This window comes from Chelonoidis abingdonii, chromosome 10 (assembly GCF_003597395.2).
Source record: "Chelonoidis abingdonii isolate Lonesome George chromosome 10, CheloAbing_2.0, whole genome shotgun sequence".
Classification (NCBI taxonomy): Eukaryota; Metazoa; Chordata; order Testudines; family Testudinidae; genus Chelonoidis; species Chelonoidis abingdonii.
The window spans coordinates 34,992,964-35,012,459 of NC_133778.1; the positions used below are offsets into that span (position 1 = coordinate 34,992,964).

Below are 19,496 nucleotides of genomic sequence, written 5' to 3' on the forward strand. Positions count from 1 at the left end.
GGATTTGTATAAATACCAGCATTTAAAACGTTAACCTATGCCTTACCGATGGGTAGGTAATTATGTGTGAAACACTTTGTCTCCGACGAAGTGGGTATTCACCCACGAAAGCTCATGCTCCAAAATGTCTGTTAGTCTATAAGGTGCCACAGGACTCTTTGCTGCTTTTACAGATCCAGACTAACACGGCTACCTCGCCGATACTTGGCACTTTGTCTCCATTCACAAATGGAAAACATAGCAAGATTGCATTTATAAAGCAGTAGAGCTGATTGTGCCAGCAAATCAATTAGTTTCTCTAGCTGTAGATTTTTTTTTTTAAAGGATTTTAGGAGATCAGGATGGGAGAAAAGGCACCTCGATTGATTACTCCCAGATTTTGAACACATACTAAGTCAGAAGTCACACCAATTTAAACTTTTATATCCCCTTATCAACATATAGTTTACAACCAGTTTCCTTGCACACAATTTCAAAATGTCTCTCAGGGTCTTCTCATAATTTGTAGCAACTCCAAGGAGTGTTTAAAAACCAGATGGCAATTTTGAATTGAATGGAGAGCCTATGGAGTTGTTAGAGTATGAATTGCAGTATTTCTGATGTGGGAGAAGACAGGCATCAGATGGAAGCAGAAGAGTCAGGACTTATAGAGGCATCAGTGTGGAAATTGTAATCATTGAGGTGAGAGGAGAAAAGGGTTGGGTGAAAATTTCATCAGTTTGGAGTAATGGCAGCACAATACATGGATGCCTTACAGAGGTATGGATATACATGATGGGAGGAAAAGGAGAGTTTTTAAGCCAGGCCTGTGCCAGAGTTAGTGGAGAAAAATGGCAGCCACATCTTTAGGTTAATATACACCCAAAGCTGGATGACTGTCAAATTTGTTTTATTACCAATTCCTCTTTAGTAATAGGCAAAAATCAAAAGTTTCTTTTCAGAGAGGCATCCAGATACTTATCCAAGCTTCAGAACTACAAATAGCCAGAGAGTTTAAATCCATAAGAACAGGTGGATTTGTAATGTGGCAAGAATAGCTAATCTTGTAGTATTTGGTAGTTTAGCTGAAGCAAAAGGTTTGGAAACACCTAGCTTTCTTGGAACAAAAGTGGGTCGCATCTTGGCAGGCTCTTCACCTTTGAGGTACATAAACAGGGTTCTGTGCAGCTGTGTGTGAATATTGCACAAAAAGTTCTCTTTGCTATATATCAATAACAAAGATCCTGATATTTTATAACAGTAGGGTTTGTTCTGGTGTTATGGGCCAAATATTTCCTTTCTTCCTTCTGACTCTTCTGTAATTTACCATAACTTTTTTGTTGCTTCCCTCCACCCCAGAAATGACTGCATTTGACAGCTAACCATGTACTTTGGGAAGCACTTTGGGAGCCTTTGAAATGAAAGGAGTTATATAAATGTAAGATAAATATCAGGAGGATATTCCTCATTCTGGTCCCAGCTGAAATCAGGAAGTGTAGATGGGAAAAAATGAGCGACTAGTGCTGCAGTCCCCTGAAACCTAATAATCTATGCTCTCAAAAGATAGTCACTGTGATTTCATTGCAACTAATAGCGTGAGTAAGGATTGCTCAGGTTAATATGGGTTTGCAGTATGGATTTAAGCTTTTGGCATTATTTCTGCTTAGTTTTATTTAATCCAACTGGTTTTCCCTTTATTTCATATAAGTATTTGCAATAAGAGAATGAAATAGAAAATATTTTTAATCTTCAATATCACTACCACCCACATTCAGTGCAAATGTATTAACTCTTTACTATGCCTGTAGCTCATATTATAGTCAAAATAATAAGCATCCAGATGCTAGATTGTTGCTTGTATTTATAGCAGATATAATATTATAGCAGATGTTCATCTTTCTTACAGAAAAAATTCTTAACTACTGGAACTTGACAGACCGCAGCGCTTCCACTGAGTCACAAACACCACCTAAATCAGCAACGCCCTTATCCAGATCAGTTTACCCCACGGCATTAACCGTCTGGCAGACAGATACTATGTTACTATTCAAACATGCTGTAATCCAGCCTAGTTTCTGACATATTTAAAACCTATTAATTGTTAATGTTGCACCTTCTTGAATTCTAATCATGACCAGACTGCATTCAGTTCTTCTCTCTGGGAAAGTTCATCAACTACTTCCTTAGGAATCTTGAGCTGTAGCTTCTGGAGGCTGGGTGCTCTGTATTGTTCATGAGAGTTTGTCCTTGTGCTGCTGTGTCTGTTTGAATTTGAGACTTTATGCATAGTCTATGTTGTAGTTTCTAAACTGCTAATTGCCTAATATTAATGCTGTGGATTATTATCTGGAGTACATAGGAGAATCGCTGCTGGTTTTACTTTTTTAGTAGTTCTGCAAATAAGTGTTTTCTTCGCTGTTCCTTTTTACTGATCTCCGACACTTCGGATGGGTTGAGGTACTTTTCATCACTAAACTATTCTGTTCTAGATTAGCAAGCCTAGCTGTTTAATTGAAAAAACAAAACATACGTTGTGCAAAAATACTACTGCATTAGGTACAAACATTTAAATGTCGGTTACATCCCAACAAATTTGATACAGGAGCAAATTATAAATGTGATCTCATATGTTTCTGCTAGATTAATATTATACAATGAATGATCAAAAAGTTTGCAAGCAGAAGTTCCGTAACCTGTACTTTTGATCAGCATTCTGCTACAGTGTGCTTATTTTGTAGAGTGATAGAATAAGGGGTAGAGTTCAGAAATAGAAATTGTTTTACCAATTTTTATTTAATTGGCTTAATGTATTTAATTTTACTTAATTTCTAGCTTTGGAGTTATTCTTAAGCATTGTCACTGTATTCTGGAAACACCAGGAGGTTATTCCATTCTAATCATTTTGATACAGTCCCACATGACATTGTCGTAACCAAACTAGGGAAATGTTGTCTAGATGAAATTTCTTAAGATGGGTATGCAACTAGTTGAAAGAACATACTCCGAGTAGCTAGCAATTGTTTGCTGTCAAACTGGGAAGGGCATATCAAGTGGAGTCTCCAGGGGTCAGTCCAGAGTCTACCACCATTCAAGGGCAAGATAAGCATTTTAGAGGACAGGATTAGAATTAAAAATGATCTTGACCAATTACAGAATTGGTTTGAAATCAACAGCATGGAGTTCAATAAAGAAGCACTACACTGAGTAAGGAAAAAATCAGATGCACGTATACAAAATGGGTATTAAATGGCTAGGCAGGCAGAAAAGAGTCTAGGGGCTATAGTGGATCATAAATTGGATATGACCGAACAATGTGATGCAGTTGTAAAAGGCTAATACTCTGGGGTGTAACTGAAGTGTTTTTTATAAGACATAGGAGGTAATTGTCCCACTCGGCATGGTGAGGCCTCAGCTGAAGTATTGTGTCCAGTTTGGATGCCACGTTTTAGGAATAAATTGGAGGGTTGAGAGGAGAGCAACAAAAATAAGTTTCAGAAAACCTGATCTATGAGGAAATGTTGAAAAAATCTAGGCATGTTCAGTCTTGAGAAAAGAAGACTGGGGGGAGAAGGACTTGTTAAATCTTCAAATATGTTAAGGGCTGTTAGAGGAAATGGTAAGCAAAAAGTAATAGGCTTAATCTGTAGCAAGGTAGATTTAGGTTAGATATTATGAAAAACCTCCTGTCAGTATAACTTAAGTACTGGAACAATTTACCAAGAGAGGTGGTGGAATCTCTGATGGTTTTTAAGAACAGGTTAGACAAACACCTGCCAGAGATGATCTAGGTTAGCTTGGTCCTGCCTAAGTGCAGGGAGCTGTACTAAATGATCTCTCACAGTCCCTCCAGCCCTATGTTTCAATGATGTTTTATTCAAGCTTTATCGTTTATTATTTTTCTTATTGCTCTTCTTTGACAATGTTGTAGTATCAGTTTATAACAAAGTAATCCGCTGTAGTTGAGCTGCATTTGTTTTTTAATTTTTGTTTTTCATGACTCTTAAGGAAGTGAAATACAGTATTTACTATCAAAAGCAGGTAAACATTACATCACAGTTCCAAAAAGGATAAATGCTAGCTATGAACTTTAGAAAACCCTCTTTTTCTGGATTGGAGGTAATGGGGACATCATCTCACTATAGTCCACAAAGTTATTCATCAGTTAAGTGTTAGTAACAGAAAACCTCCTAGCTATGTTACAAAAGATATTTCTTGAACGTATGTATGTGTGCGAATGTATGTATGTGTTCGTATGAAGAAAATCCTCACTAATGCAGTTTTCTTTCTCCGGAAGCATCAAAAATGTTTTAAGGGGGACAACTAGAATATTTAGCCATCAGCTTCAGAAAATCTGGAAGTAGCTAATTCACTGCAAAAACCTGATCTAAAGAATAATTAACTTCAACTTTCTTCCTCCATCTCTTTATCAACTTAAGTTTAGTGTCAAATGCAAGCTTTGCATCATCCTAGTCATATGGCTCTCTTTTATATATTATTGTAGCAAGAAAATTACTGCTGAGACTGAAAAATAATCCACAAGAAAAATATAACCTTTTAGCAAAAATCAAACTACTCCCTCCTGTGATGGGAAATTACTCCTCAGGGAATTCTGCACCAAAAATTAAAAATTCTGCATACAATATTTTAAAATTTTGCAGATTTTATTTAACTGCATGATCACACCAGTTTCAATTATTTTGGTAATTTTATTTCAAAACACTTGTCAGCAATGATGTCTGTTACAATGCAGACAACAACAAAAAAAAAAAAGATTCAGGAAATGTTTTTTGACAAATAAATTCCTTACTAGGCATATCAATACAGATCTCTGAGTAATAATTCAATACAGAAACTTATTTCCTACACCCCTCAGAAGCAGTGCAAAGACTTGGGGGAGTCAGGGGTAACAGAGGAGATGAGGGAGAAGGAAGTAATTGCTGACAAAGAGCCAGGGTGTGAACTTGGAGGGATGTTGGATGTGGGTGGGAGAAATATGGAACAGGTTTTTTGGGGGCAGGGAGGGATTGTTAGGGAGCTTTCACCATGCAGACCCTGGCTGACCCTTAACTTCTTTCATTCAGTCAGGCATATCTGCCCCTGTCCCCATGTGTCTCTGCACCCCACCATCCCACTGTGTGCTTTCACATCCATTCAGCCACCCCTCCCTTCCCCATCCCCATGTGGTCCTGCATCCATCTCCCTCCATCCCCATGTGGTCCTGCATCCATCTCCCTCCATCCCCATGTGGTCCTGCAACCCCACTCAGACACCCCTCCCCTATGTGTGTCCCTGCACCCTCTCCCCATCTGTCCCTGTGCCCCTACTCAGCCACCCCATTCTCCATGAGTCCCTGCACCCCCAATCCCTTTCAGTCCCTACCCCCAGTCTGTCCCTCCACACTTCTGAACTCCAGTCTGTGACCTGGCCATTCCCCGCCCCCTCCATATCCTGTGCCTCTGTCCAGGGGCGGCTCTAGGTATTTTGCAGCCCCAAGCATGGCAGGCAGGCTGCCTTCGGCAGCTTGCGTGCGGGAGGTCCCCAGTCCTATGGATTTGGCGGCATGCCTGCAGGAGGTCCACCGAAGCCACAGGACCAGCAGACCATCCACAGGCATGTCACCGAAGGCAACCTACCTGCCACTCTCGTGGCGACTGGCAGAGCGCCCTCCGTGGCTTGCCGCCCCAGGCATGTGCTTGGCGTGCTAGTGCCTGGAGCCACCCCGGCCTCTATCCTGACCTGGCCCCACCATAGGGCGCTGTGAGGAAGGCAGCCTCTGTCTCTTCCCTATCAATAGCTGGGGCCCCTGGTGGGCAAAAAGAGTAATTGCAGCATAATGTATTTTCTGCAGGGAAAAAAATTCTGTGCCACTGCACATGTGCACAATTCTTGTGATGCACAGAATTCCCCCAAGAGTACGAACCCTAAACAAAGTTAGGAAATGTAAACTTTGTTCATTGTAGACTACTATTTTTCCTCCCCATTTTTGCCAGACCTATGCTTATCTTTAAATAAATTAATCACATATAAATACATGTAGATATAGAAGTGAAATACATTATTCTAAACTGTTTGTTTGGGGTGGGGACTACATTTTTCTTTGTATTTGTACAGTGGCTCACACAATGGGGCCTTATTTTTAACTGGTGCTTAGGGCTGCTACCGTGATACAAATGTGAGATAACAATTATAATTTTCCCCCCTCAATATCCTGAACAAGTCCCTCAGAGTTAGCAGAGGTACTAATAGAGCTGTCTGGAATCCTTCAGGCTTCTCAGTTGCCAATGGAGGTAAGCTTGCTATCCAGCAGGATTTCTGATACTTAGGCTTCTTCAGTTCCCAGTTCCTGAGAATTCTCTGTCAAGCTCAGAATTCAGACACTTTGTGTTTTCAGTTTGTCTCAAGCGTGTCTTATTTTCTCAGCGTCAAAGCATTTTCTCTGGTATGGTAACTGCTACATCTTTAATTGGTGCAAAGTCATTTTTAAACACTTCCTGGGTAGTACTCATTACTTGAATATTCTCTTGGATTGTATCACTCAGCAGTTCTATTTTGGAAATCCTTGAGGAATATGAGTCAATTTTTCCAGGCAAGTAAGTGTTGTAAAACAGTCTGTAAAGAAACTCCTCTGACAAAGATATCTCCATGAGAGAAGATTTTCCTAATGTGTGTGTGTGTGAGGTGAGTGGGAAGCTGCTACAGGTCTGCTGCTACTTGCAGCCCCTTTCATATGCCCTTGGAATTGGACTTGAGAAAAAAGACACTCAGGCGCATTGTCGCTGATGTGGATTTCTCTGGTAACTGTCACTTACTGGGTAGCCTGTTTTGAATAGCTACCAACCCACCAAAAGGAAAGAAATTAGGAATTCATTACCAAGGAGAGTGTGTGGGGCGGGGGGGGGGGGGACGCGGGGGGAAGATCTAGATTTAAAATTGTCTCCTGCTCCCTCTAATGCCCCCAAATGCCCATCTCTAGTTTTACATCCCAAAGCCAGCTTAGCTACATATACCACATAAGATGATTCTGGAGCTTACTTGTGCCACAAAAACCAAAGACACTTATCTCCCCTCTTTCCAGAGTGCTGATACCTTTCCTTGCAAAGAAAGAGACAAACAAATGTTTAGTGCTTCCAGGGGAGGCAGGGTGCTTAGCGGTGTGGCTATCGAAGCAGCATATGGTGCAGAAGAGATTTATGGACTCTTTGCCTCTTGATGTGATAGTGGTGCTCTGAGTGATAAGGGAGGTGGACCATCCAGTGGTCTGTGATGGGGGTAGCTGAGGGATACAAATTCCCTATCTTGAGATAAATCTAATCATTTTTTATTATGAGGTTTGAAATACTATTTCCTCCTGTTTTATTAAAAAAGTGGAACTTGCAGGGGGAAAATGTTATTTTGAGCCTTTTCTGCATTGTTTGTTGTCCTGTGAAGTTTGTAAATTGAGTATTTTATTATTTGCTCTCCAGATGGATCCTGTGCAAAAAGCAGTCATAAACCACACATTTGGAGTATCCATTGTCCCAAAGAAGAAACAAGTTATTTCCTGTAATGTCTGTCAGCTTCGCTTTAACTCTGATGTGAGTATCATTATATTTTTTTCTAGCAGTGCGTCTAATTAATCCAAACATCTTTTTCTCAATTAAATCCTCTACAGTTCTGCCCACGCTTATGCCAGCCATTTAGGATGACATTTTGCCCACTCACAAGTGAGCTTGTAATGGCATCCCACACTGTGATTTTTAACTTTTTTTAGTACTTGGCTTAGACTTAGTTGCCTGACCATGACTGCCACCACCAGGGGAAATCTACCAAAAGAGCTGAAAGACCTGACTAGTAACTTGCTCCTTCTTTCTGTAGTTTGAGGCTAGATAGTGTTGTTTTTCTAAAGTCCTAGTTTTGGAAAGCATCCCTCTTCAGTACAACACTTAAGCACATGTGTAAGTGCTTTTCCTGAATCAGGGCCTATGTACTTTGGGTTCAGGTACACTGGTGAACTACAGAAAAGACCAGATCACAATCCAGTGTCCTATGGGTTAATGATACTTTATTTGCCAACAAACTAATATCTAAGATTTCCAGAAAGCCTTTAACAAGGTACCTCACCAAAGGCTCTTACGTAAATTAAGTTGTCATGGGATAAGAGGGAAGATCCTCTCATGGATTGAGAACTGGTTAAAAGACAGGGAACAAAGGGTAGGAATAAATGGTAAATTTTCAGAATGGAGAGGGGTAACTAGTGGTAATAAATGGTAAATTTTCAGAATGGAGAGGGGTAACTAGTGGTAATAGGACTAGTAAGGCCCCACTTACTAGTCCTATTCAACTTATTCATAAATGATCTAGAGAAAGGGGTAAAAAGTGAAGTGGCAAAGTTTTCAGATGATACTAAATTGCTCAGGATAGTTAAGACCAAAGCAGACTGTGAAGAACTGCAAAAAGATTTCACAAAACTAAGTGATTGGGCAACAAAATGGCAAATGAAATTTAATATGGATAAATGTAAAGTATTGCACATTGGGAAAAATAACCCCAACTATACATACAATATGATGGGGGCTAATTTAGCTACAACAAATCAGGAAAAAGATCTTGGAGTCATTGTTGATAGTTCTCTGAAGATGTTCACGCAGTGTGCAGAGGCGGTCAAAAAATCAAACAGGATATTAGGAATAATTAAAAAGGGGATAGAGAATAAGACAGAAAATATCTTAATGCCCTTATATAAATCCATGGTATGCCCACATCTTGAATACTGCATAGAGATGTGGTCGTCTCATCTCGAAAAAGATATACTGGTATTAGAAAAGGTTCAGAGAAGGGCAACTAAAATGATTAGGGGTTTGGAATGGGTCCCATATGAGGAGAGATTAAAGAGGCTAGGACTTTTCAGCTTGGAAAAGAGGAGACTAAGGGAGATATGATAGAGGTATATAAAATCATGGGTGATGTGGAGAAAGTGGATAAGGAAAAGTTATTAACTTGTTCCCACAATATAAGAACTAGGGGCCACCAAATGAAATTAATGGGCAGCAGGTTTAAAACAAATAAAAGGAAGCTCTTCTTCACACAGCGTCCAGTCAACTTGTGGAACTCCTTGCCTGAGGAGGTTGTGAAGGCTAGGACTATAACAGCGTTTAAAAGAGAACTGGATAAATTTGTGGAGGTTAAATCCATCAATGGCTATTAGCCAGGATGGGTAAGGAATGGTGTCCCTAGCCTCTGTCTGTCAGTGGGTGGTGATGGACGACAGGAGAGAGATCACTTGATCATCACCTGTTAGGTTCACTCCCTCTGGGGCACCTGGCATTAGCTACTGACGGTAGACAGGATACTGGGCTGGATGGACCTTTGGTCTGACCCAGTACAGCCATTCTTGTATTCTAAGTGAACAACACAAAGAATTCAAGAGAAATGGAGGCAGACAGACTTCCTCCAAGTGTATGTGTCCTTTATATTTTACATCCGTTTCCTTTTTAGAAGAAATCTCTTCTTCCTCCTGTGTTCCTGCATGCTTTACTGATAACCTCGCCTCAGATCCCTCCAATTATACCCTTCCAATAGTAAATATTTTCAGTTCAGATAAGTGGGAATTTTGACCTCCTGTTGTCCCATTAGTCTGGTCAAGTTCTGTGAAGCTCTGTCTACTGCAATGCAATTCAGGTCAAAATGTGCTCTAAAAGAGCTCGCTGAATGAATGCATATGAGCAGATTAAGATTTTTTCCTGAGTAGTTAACGTCAAGAGAATTAATTTCCATGTGCAAGACTCTTAAGACATGCCATACCCAATCATGAAGAATGGCTTTTAATGCTATTAAGCAATCATTAACACAAATGAAAACATCTCCAAGCAAACATAACATTTATAAGAAGCGTGTGCTGTGGCTAAATGATACTGAAGTATTAAAATATTTGCTATTTTTATCTCCTTATAAGAAATACTTTTCAAAAGTTTTTGAAAGCTGCTCCCTAGAGCCCTAGTTTTTTTCCATTCTACCCCTTTCTGGTACTGCTTTGACCATGCTCTTCCCTGATTTACTGCTTCTCCGCTTTCTGCTGGAGACCACAAGACTGCCCCCACAATTACATCTAGGAAAGTCTCCTGAGATGGAGTCTGTTCTGTTTGGCCTTCTTTTCTTTGCTGGCAGAGGTTTGTAGCGCTGCCATCCCGTGTCAATAGCTGGCTTCAGACCGGATTCATCAAATTATACTCTCCTCCCTTTTAAATGTAGTTCCCTTATTTTCCCCTCTGAAAGAGAACAGTTCTTCCATTACAGATCAATAGATTTTCCTTTATTACCTTACAAATGAAACATACGTTTCTCATACATGGCTATTTGCTGGGCTGGATGTCACTCCTAGGTTAGACCTACTCCTGCCACCTCAGCGGAGGCACCGCAGCCTTTTTTCTTCCTTTCACCTTTTGAACTCAGGCTCCCTCTGGTGGGCTGCTGTATCACTGCACTTTGAACAGTTTATTCAGACTCTTGAGAGAGCAGTTTTGTTCTCCACATAGCAGTGCAGTAGTAGCAACATTTTCCTTTAATCAGTCTGCGAGAACCTTCTTATTTATGGGTTTGTCAGTCATCAGAACCACACTTCTCACTGTTTTCCCTCAGCAGTGCACTAGAGTGGTCTATTCCATATTGCCAGTCTGCCTGTACCAGCAGATGATTCCAAGAGTTGAAATCTGCAGGATAACAGCCTGATTTTTTTTTCCTTCTCTTAAATTCCTCGGTATGCATGCCAGAGCAGCCTACTCTAAGCTGCCTCTTTACAGGGCCTGCCATTCATTCTGTACGCAGCAATATAGCAGAAGCTAGCAGCAGAGAGTCTAGTAGGATTGGACCTAGTGCAATGCACAATCCATGTTCCTGTTATCTGGCAGTAAGAGAAAGTGCTCATATGTGACAAAGCTACTGCAGCTGGGTCTATCTCTGCACCATTTTAGAGAGAGGGAAGATTCTCAAACATTGGCAAACCTGTCAGCTCTTTACTCCCACAATTTCAATCTCCACTTTGTCAGAAGACTTTCTGCTGTCACTTCAAGGCAACCACAGAAGGGGTCAAAAGTGAATAGTTGTAAAAATGGCAGTTTTGCAACCTCTCTAAAGCATTATGACTCCTGATGTATAGAATACTCATGAACATTAGAGTCAAATGGGGAGCTGGAGTATTACCACCACCTTCATTCCCTTGCAGTGTCTCCCATTTTGGAGAGAGGACAAATAAGGAGTTTCAGTAGCGTTGACTAAGGTGAGATTCCCTAAAGCATTTACCCCTACATTAGCTGAATGACTTACTGCTAAAAATGTTCATAAAAGGAAAACTCTTTCCACATAGCCCAGTGCACCAGCCACAATTCCTAATTAGCAAAACCCACTAAAAAGTAAACCTTCCTTGCTATTATATCAGGGTCTTGTTTTTCTTGAAGCTCAAATGGTAATTATCCCAGTTTTCTAGTTTTAATTCTTCTCTTTACTGTTCTCAAGTAGTTTGCCTCCCAGTGTTTGTGGTTCGTGCTCATGTTGCTGTTCTGCACATACAAGCCACGATCCCCAATCCCTCCAGTTCTTCGGCCTGCACAATTAGCTCTACTATTGGACACTCATAGTACCTCCAAAGCAGCTGACAATGATTAGAAGCCCTGCTTCACAAAATTCTCAAAGAATACCTTCACATTCCACATCAAGAGGGACAATTAGACCACGGTGGCATATGTGAATGGCCGAGGAGGAACAGAATACAAATCTGAACCACAGATCACCAAACTCCTTTCATTCCATGAGAAGCACATCTGTCTGTTACTGTGGCATTCCGCAGAGCAAGACAGAACTTCAAAGCTAACATGCTCAATTGTCATTTGTTAGTAGAAAACAAGCAGAAGCTGAACAAGGACATCCTTGGCTCTGTGAAATAAGTGATTCCCCCCACTCCTTCCCATATCTAGACTTACCCACAATTTTTAGAACAACTGGAAAAGTATGAGTATTTTGGTCTCATCGATGGCATCTCTTGGCATGGAAGAGGGACACCTTTTCCTTCTAGTGGGCAGACGTATTCATGTATGCCCTTCCAATTTCCTTCTAATCACCAAATTTATTTGGAAAAAATAAGACTAGGTAAAGCATCAGTGACCCTGACTATATTGGCCTCAGTCTAATCTTTGCAGATTTGATTTTACAGCACAGAACCTGAGAGTCTGAGCTTTCAACAACATGGCTACTCCTGGGAACTGGCTAACTTTAATAGAAAGTCTCTGAAACATTCCATAATCACAGCATACAAGACTATTTGGAAGATTTGTTCACCAGGTATAGTGGTTTCAGCTTAAATCCACTCCAAACATATGGCATAGGGTCCTCCATAAGAGATTCCCAGTTACCTACAGATTCAATCTTCTGCCCATGGATTTCTGGTGTCAGCCTTCTCTTGACAGCTCCTATATCTTCATAAATTGCATTGGCATAAGAAAGCTCCTTATCAATCCTCTAGTGGAGACCTCCCTGTATGTTTTTTTTCCTTATAGCAATTATGGAAAGTGGAAGAATAAGTGAAATATGTCAATTAAAGAACCCTGTCTTCAATTCTTCCATGAAAAGATGGCGCTTAATCCTCATCTGGATTTTGTTCAAAGTGAAAAAGAACAGAGTTCAGATTAATGTGTTTCACATTTTTCGTCAGTCCAAATATTAGAAAAATACCTTAATACTTACCATGTGAAATGGTCTTTAAAGTTCATCTTCATTGGACTAGAGTAGAGAAAGTTCTTCCTTCAGGGGGGAATCCTAAAAAATGTATGAAGCACTTGAATTATGGCTCAGATCTAACATGGTAGCCATTAGATGCATCTAGTCAGACCCTTCCTAGGATCATCAGATTACATTCAGTAAAAGTTTGCATTCAAATTGTTAGGCTGAGAAGCACAGAGCTTTGTACAATGAGGTTTATAATACAGCCATGTTGGATTTGCAATTCCTTCTCCAAAGTCTACACAACTGGCATTCTTTCCTTGGCTGGCAAAAGCTTTGGTCATTCCAGCTTCCCTCAACTTAAACTATGCAAGCAAATAAAATGAAAATGACAAAAAATGATTAATTTTTCTATTTCTGTTTCTCCTAAAAGAATCAGTAGTTTTCCAGCTGAAGTTTCTTCCCCGGATCTTAGCACTTCTTACTTTTCCATGAGTAATATTTAGACCAGTGGATGCTCATGTATGAGAAAAATAAAAATTACACATAAGGTGTAACTAATTTTTTCTATTATATGAAGGGCACCCACTGCTCTGGACCAGTAGATCAGAATATTCCTGATTAAAATTCAATTGGTAGATGTCAAACCTTCTATTCAATTAATCATATACCCTACAGTGGTTTCAGCAATGTTTTCTACCAGTTTACACAATTTTAGCTTTAAATGTAGTCTCCTAACATCAGCGTATAGTGTTGCAGCTATCTAGCAAAAAGAGTCTGAAGTCAAACGAGGAAGGATTTTTAAAAGTCTGAACCATCTCCATTGTGGTAGAATGAGCATATTTAGTGCATGAATCGTGTCCAAACCTCTGGGTGCCCTTTGTTATGAGAAATAAAAATTGCAGGTTAAAGACGTGCATTTTCTCTTTCACTATATTTATCATGATTTAGAGAGGTGCAGTTTCCTGACTGAAATATTCTACTGTGCCCAAGCTTCAGATTCTTTTCTGTCGTCGTTTAAAAAAGAAATGTTTAGGATAATGTCAAGAAAAGATGTATTTATGGACTTGAGACCCACCTGGTTTTGTCTTGATTTTTTTTCTTTCTAACTTCTTGAAAAGAGACTGTTTGATCCTAACAAACATTTAGAGCAAACCTCTTCTTGTCAGTTACAGATTAGTCTGTCAGCATGTGTGGAAAAATACACATCTTCAAGATAGCCTGTCCTCTTATTCTGAATCTGACTTATATGAAGTCAGGCCAATTGAGCCTTAACATGATGCACACATTTGTATTTGGCTTTTATTTGTTCTCTCTTTCAAAAACTCACTATCAAATGAAAATTTTAATAGAAAAAACTAAACATGTATTTTCATTAAAGTCTAATACTTCAGGTATACCGGTTTAACCATGCCAATGGTGACAACTGGTGGTAAAAGTAATAGAATCCGTACTGCACAAAGTGGCATTTTTTCTGTAGAAGTCCCTGCTTCACTGTAGTAAATCCACATTAATGTCACATGCCTCGTTCTGCTCAATCAAACCTGTTTGCATTTGTTCCAAAACAGTAATACTTGACTAGCAGATAGTAGATTTAGAGTTACATGCTACTGACAAGTCAGGTTATGGTGGAAAACTAACTAATATCACAGCTTCTAACTTTGTTCCTCCCCATCAGTTGTGCATATAGACTCTGCAGAAACAATCAGGTAGTTAACCTCTCTTATGTATACAATATTAGGGTTTCTGATACCAAACATATGGTAGGTGAAAGCACCAGGTGAAAAGATAACTTATAAAGTAGTCAAGTTGACAGAACCTAAATAATGATATTATGCATTCACTCAGAGAAGTGGACAGCCAATCAAAGATATCCAGTCCTAACTAGTTATTACAGAATATCAGATACCCTTAAACATAGAGCAAAGTCAAAAGACAGATGTTGCACTTACAAATTGATTTTTATTAAATGCTGAACTGAAAGCATAAAAGACCACTTCACTTCTTTCAACACAGAGATGGTTTAAAATTGATCTTTATGGTTAATTTTGACCATCCTGTGCAAAAGCCCATGAATTTCTATTAGCAGAGCATGAATTTCATGCACGTTCATTTAGATTTTAATAAGTCATTGTTGGCCATCTTTCAAATCTGAGAACAGGCAGATGTGTGAGTATATGCCTAAGGGATCACAGGAAAAGCTCAAAGAGCTCCGTGACACAGTGGAGAGAAAAATTACATTTCTGAATGAATCATATTTAGATTCACAGAAGCCCGCACAAGTGTCTGTGGGAAATCCACAAGTGCACCAGATACTGCTTATAGTCAGAGTATATATAATAATAGTGAAAGAATTGTATATAATGTTCCCTTTGGTATTGCTAAATGCTAATTTCTTATAATTGCACTAATTTACATTTTAATGTAAGAACTTAAATGATAGGGATCGACATGTTCTTCAATAACATTTCTAAATCAGAAAGAGACTGAGTTGATATAAAAACAATGAGGAGTCTTTGTGGCACCTTAGAAACTAACAAATTTATTTGAGCATAAGCTTTCATGGGCTAGAACCCACTTCATCAGATGCATGGAGTGGAAAATACAGTAAACAGGAATAAAGACACAGCACATGAAAAGATGAGAGTTGCCTTACTGAGTGGGGGAGTCAATGTAATGAGGCCAATTCAATTTAGGGTGGATGTGGCCCATTCTCAACAGTTGACAAGAAGGGGACAAGAATATCAACAGAGGGAAAATTACTTTTTGCATTGCTAACAAGGTCAATTCAATCAAAGTGGATGTGGCCCAGTCCCAGCAGTTGACAGGAAGGGGTGAGTATCTACAGAGGATGGGGTAGCAAATATGGAAGGCAGAGTTGAAATGTAAGCAGCTGAACGCCATTGCTGATGTATCTGGACAAGTAAAATATATTGGAGAAGACACTGCAAATCACAATTCAATGTGATTGTGCCCAATTTTAAGTACCATCATAGCCTCCTTTGTCTTTTTCTCCATACTCTCCACAGTACAGAGTGTTGGAAGGCAAAAAGCTACAGTTTTATTTACACAACACAAAGAGATGCAAATATACAAGCACCGGTAATAAACAATTCCCAAATGAACTTTTATAAATTAACACTAGTCAGCAGAACCGTCTCTTGGGTAGGGCAAATTGGGCAACCATTGCAGGCCTCGCACTTTGGGGGGCCCCTCGAGCCGGTACAATTGGCTGTCGCGGTCGGTTCCAGAAGAGAGACATCAGTCACTTCCACCCCACGCACCGCACCCCCCTAGGGACAGCCCTGCTAAACAGCTTGCCAGTGGGAAACAGTTCACTCTAGGAACAACATGTCTTTTCCATCTGAATAGTACCAATTCATTCATAGTTTTGTCATTTCATATTTTATATGCAGTGATGTGTGCATATTACAAAAATACGTTCACACATTAGTAAAGTTGCACTGTTTAATTTTTTTAAAAGAAATCTCAAGATGCAAAAATTAATGTTTCCACAGAAATGTTTACTCAGTCACATTGCCCAATGGGTCTGATTCACCATGTGTTAGTCCAGTTAACACTGACAGATCGCCACAGAGCTACACCAACATAAAATATGAGAGATGCTGTAGTAAATCAGGTCCATTCTGTGTATTTTTGGTAGATATTTTAAAATATACAAAGTAATCTATTAAATTATGCATTGAGAAATTGATTTTCAAAATTGCTGCACACTCAGCTGTGCACTATAGTTACTCAGCATCTGTAAAATAAAACCAGGCCTTTAGCAAATAAAATAGAAGGATGAAATGTTACGTATGTTCAGTATGACCAAGTTAATGTTGCTGTAAGAATCTTATCTTTCAGGTTTCTTGACTTGAAGTTTAACTGTGCAGTGCCAATGTCAAAATAACATTAGTTTCCTTAGCTCTGATAACTGACAGTAGAGCTGAAATAACCTAATGAAGATGCTTTAAGACCTGGTTCTAAGAGTGCATCTGCACTTCTAGCTGGAGGTGCAATTTCCAGCTCAGGTAGACATACGTGTGCTAGTTTGACTGAGCTAGCGAGCTAAAGACAGAAACATAGGCGCAGCAGCATGGATGGTAAAGCAGGCTGGTTGCCCAAGTAAATACTTAGGATATGTCTATACTGCTCAGTAAGCCCAGGGTTCAAATTCAGGTTCAAGCCTAACCCCCCTTCTGTCTACACACAAGTCACACTAACCCAGGGCTTAGACCCCAGGTCCCCCTGGGGATAGAGGATCTGAGTCTGTATCAAGCCTGCACCCAGAGTTCAAGCCCTATCACTTTGCAGTGTAGAAACAGGTCCACAGGACTAGTGCTCTGGGAATCCGCCAAAAGTATTCCACAATCCCATGGCTCGACTTTTTGTACTCTGGACAGTCAAGTTTTCTCACACTACACCATTAACAAAGGGCTAGAGTGGCCACATTTGGGAAGGATACTAGGAAGTCTGGATCACAGCTGGTTGGACTCAAACCCACATAATGCAGTGTAGATGCTGGAGCCCCACATTGGGACCTAGGATTCCACAATTCCTAATCTGGAATTGCAAATGCATGTTGATGCTCCTAAATTAACAAACCCAGAGTCAGCTAACTCAAGTTCTACTAACCCACAGCTTACACTGCAGTGTAGACAAACCCTCCCCCCACATAAGGTCCCAGAGCCCAGGATCCAGCCTGCACCCGAACATCTACCTCACCATTTTACAGCCCCAGAGCCTGGGCCCTGCGAGCCCGAGTCAGCTGACACAGGCCAGCCATGGGTGTTTAATTATGATGTAAACATACCCTTAGAGTCCTGGGTGGGATTGTACTCAGGGTGGCTAGCCTGTCCTGCCCACCCATACCACCACAGCAACACTTCTATTTTTAGCATGCTAGTTTGATCGAAGTAACTGTGTGGATATACAAACAAGGTAGAAATTACATTTCCAGCTCAAAGTGTAGATGCATTCTTAGTTTGAGCTACCTTCACATGATGGGCACAAAGTAAATCAGCTGACTAGGGATAGGAAGGCACAGGTTAGAGCGGCCAGAAAAAGACCCTTTTCTGCTTCTTAAGCTGTTTTGGATGTCATTCCTGCACACACTCACAGATGTGATTATTTCCACTACTTTCCTGTCACTGGTAGCAAAGTTTAGCATGGGATAAGGGTTTGCAGGATGGGGGCTCATCTAGCTGTGCATACATGCACAGTATGATCCCTGACTGACTAAATTATAAATCCCAGAACTTTCTGTGGAATGCTCAAGAGAGAATATGCTGAGGTGGAGTGCAATCAAATGATCTTTTTAACTTCTTGTAGTTAACTACTGGTGTTCTCAGGCTTTTAGTTACCAAGTATCCTGTAGCTAAGTGGAAATCTTAGCACATGATTCTGTGTGTGTGGTTAGCCCTCATCTGGATGTTTCTGTAGGCAAGAAATCTGCTTTGAATGCTATTAGTGCTCTTTGCAGGCCCCTCAAATTCATCCTGGTTTATACTTCTGCCACATTTTGATTTGACCTCTTGCTGAAGTGCATTTCAATAAGCTGTAAACCAGCGCAGTTAGAGTGTCAATGCCAAAATTTCTAGTGCCTTGGCACCTGCTTTAGTCTGACAGCGTGGGGCTTTATGCTGATGGTGGTGGTTGTGATCATTCATCAAACAGGGAAAGAGTGATGGTTTGACAATATAATTGCATCAGTTAATGTTTAGCTGAATGTCAACTTTATTTCAATCCCTATTGTCAATGAATCTCAGCTGTTCCCTAGACATACAGGGTAGTATATAACAGTATGTCCAGATATCTATTTTCCCCTGTGACAGTAGCTAGCATGGAAGAGGCTAAAGTCCAATGGGCTACTAATTATCTTTGCTTTTTTTAAAGGGTGGATTTTGGTGCTATTAAAGAGGAAGAATTGGCAGGATTTAGTGAGAAGACTGCAAATGGGGGTAAAAGGAGAGAGAAGAATGGAAGATGACACCAAGATTATGAGCCTGGGAGACAGGAAGGTCAGTAGAGTTGTCAATGGTGACAGAAAAGGGAGGTGGTGGAGAGGGACTAGAGGGAAGATAAGAAATTCAGTTGAGGAGAATCTGCATGATGGTGAGGCAATCTAGAGAGATGTCAGAGAGAGAGTTGATGCTACACTGGACATAGATGGAGGTTTCAGAGATGGGGAGAAAGATCTGAGAATCATGTGGATGGAGGTGGTAGCTGATAAGATGGTTGAGCACATGGAGTAGGTAAGATTTCCAAGGGAAAGTACAAAGAGAGAGAGAGAAGGGGCTGAGGTATGGGGACAGGTATGGGAAGAGAAGGGTGAGGAGCCACTGAAGGAGATGTTGGATGATTGAGCTGCAATGTAGGAAAAGAACCAACAGTCATGGGAAATGAGAGGAGAGTAATCAGAATGAAAGATGATCAATAGTGGAAACTTGTAGAGACATCAGGAACAATAAGAATAGAGAAGCATCCCTTTATAGCTGGGAAGAGATTATTACTGACAGTGGTCAGTTTTGTGGATGGCCATCCACACACTGCTAGATTTATCAGAAGCATTTAACACAGGCATTACTAAATCAACCTTACAGGGTGAATTAACTTGCATTGTGCTGACTCCAGTCATTTCCCTTGGATTGATCTCAGGTATGTAATGAGTAGCTACTTCTCTGCCTTAAATGCCTTACCTGTGGGGTCACATAATGCTCAATCCTATTGTCCACTTTTAGGCTATATTTTGAATAAGATAGAACTCCACAAGTAAATGGTCTGGGGCAGTTAGTAGGAACTGGACATTCAAATCTCCTTGGTGGCTT

The 19,496-nt window shown here is 40.2% G+C and overlaps 1 protein-coding gene across 2 annotated transcripts in view; it reads left to right on the forward strand.

Annotated features, from left to right (window-relative positions):
• The window catches only part of ZNF385B (zinc finger protein 385B), a 235,235-nt gene that overhangs the window by 155,791 nt on the left and 59,948 nt on the right, over positions 1–19,496 (forward strand). For both annotated transcript variants that reach the window (XM_032783818.2, XM_075070077.1), the window contains exon 3: positions 7,443–7,553. In XM_032783818.2, coding sequence (XP_032639709.1) covers positions 7,443–7,553 — 111 coding nt within the window. The remainder of the gene's footprint in view (positions 1–7,442; positions 7,554–19,496) is intronic.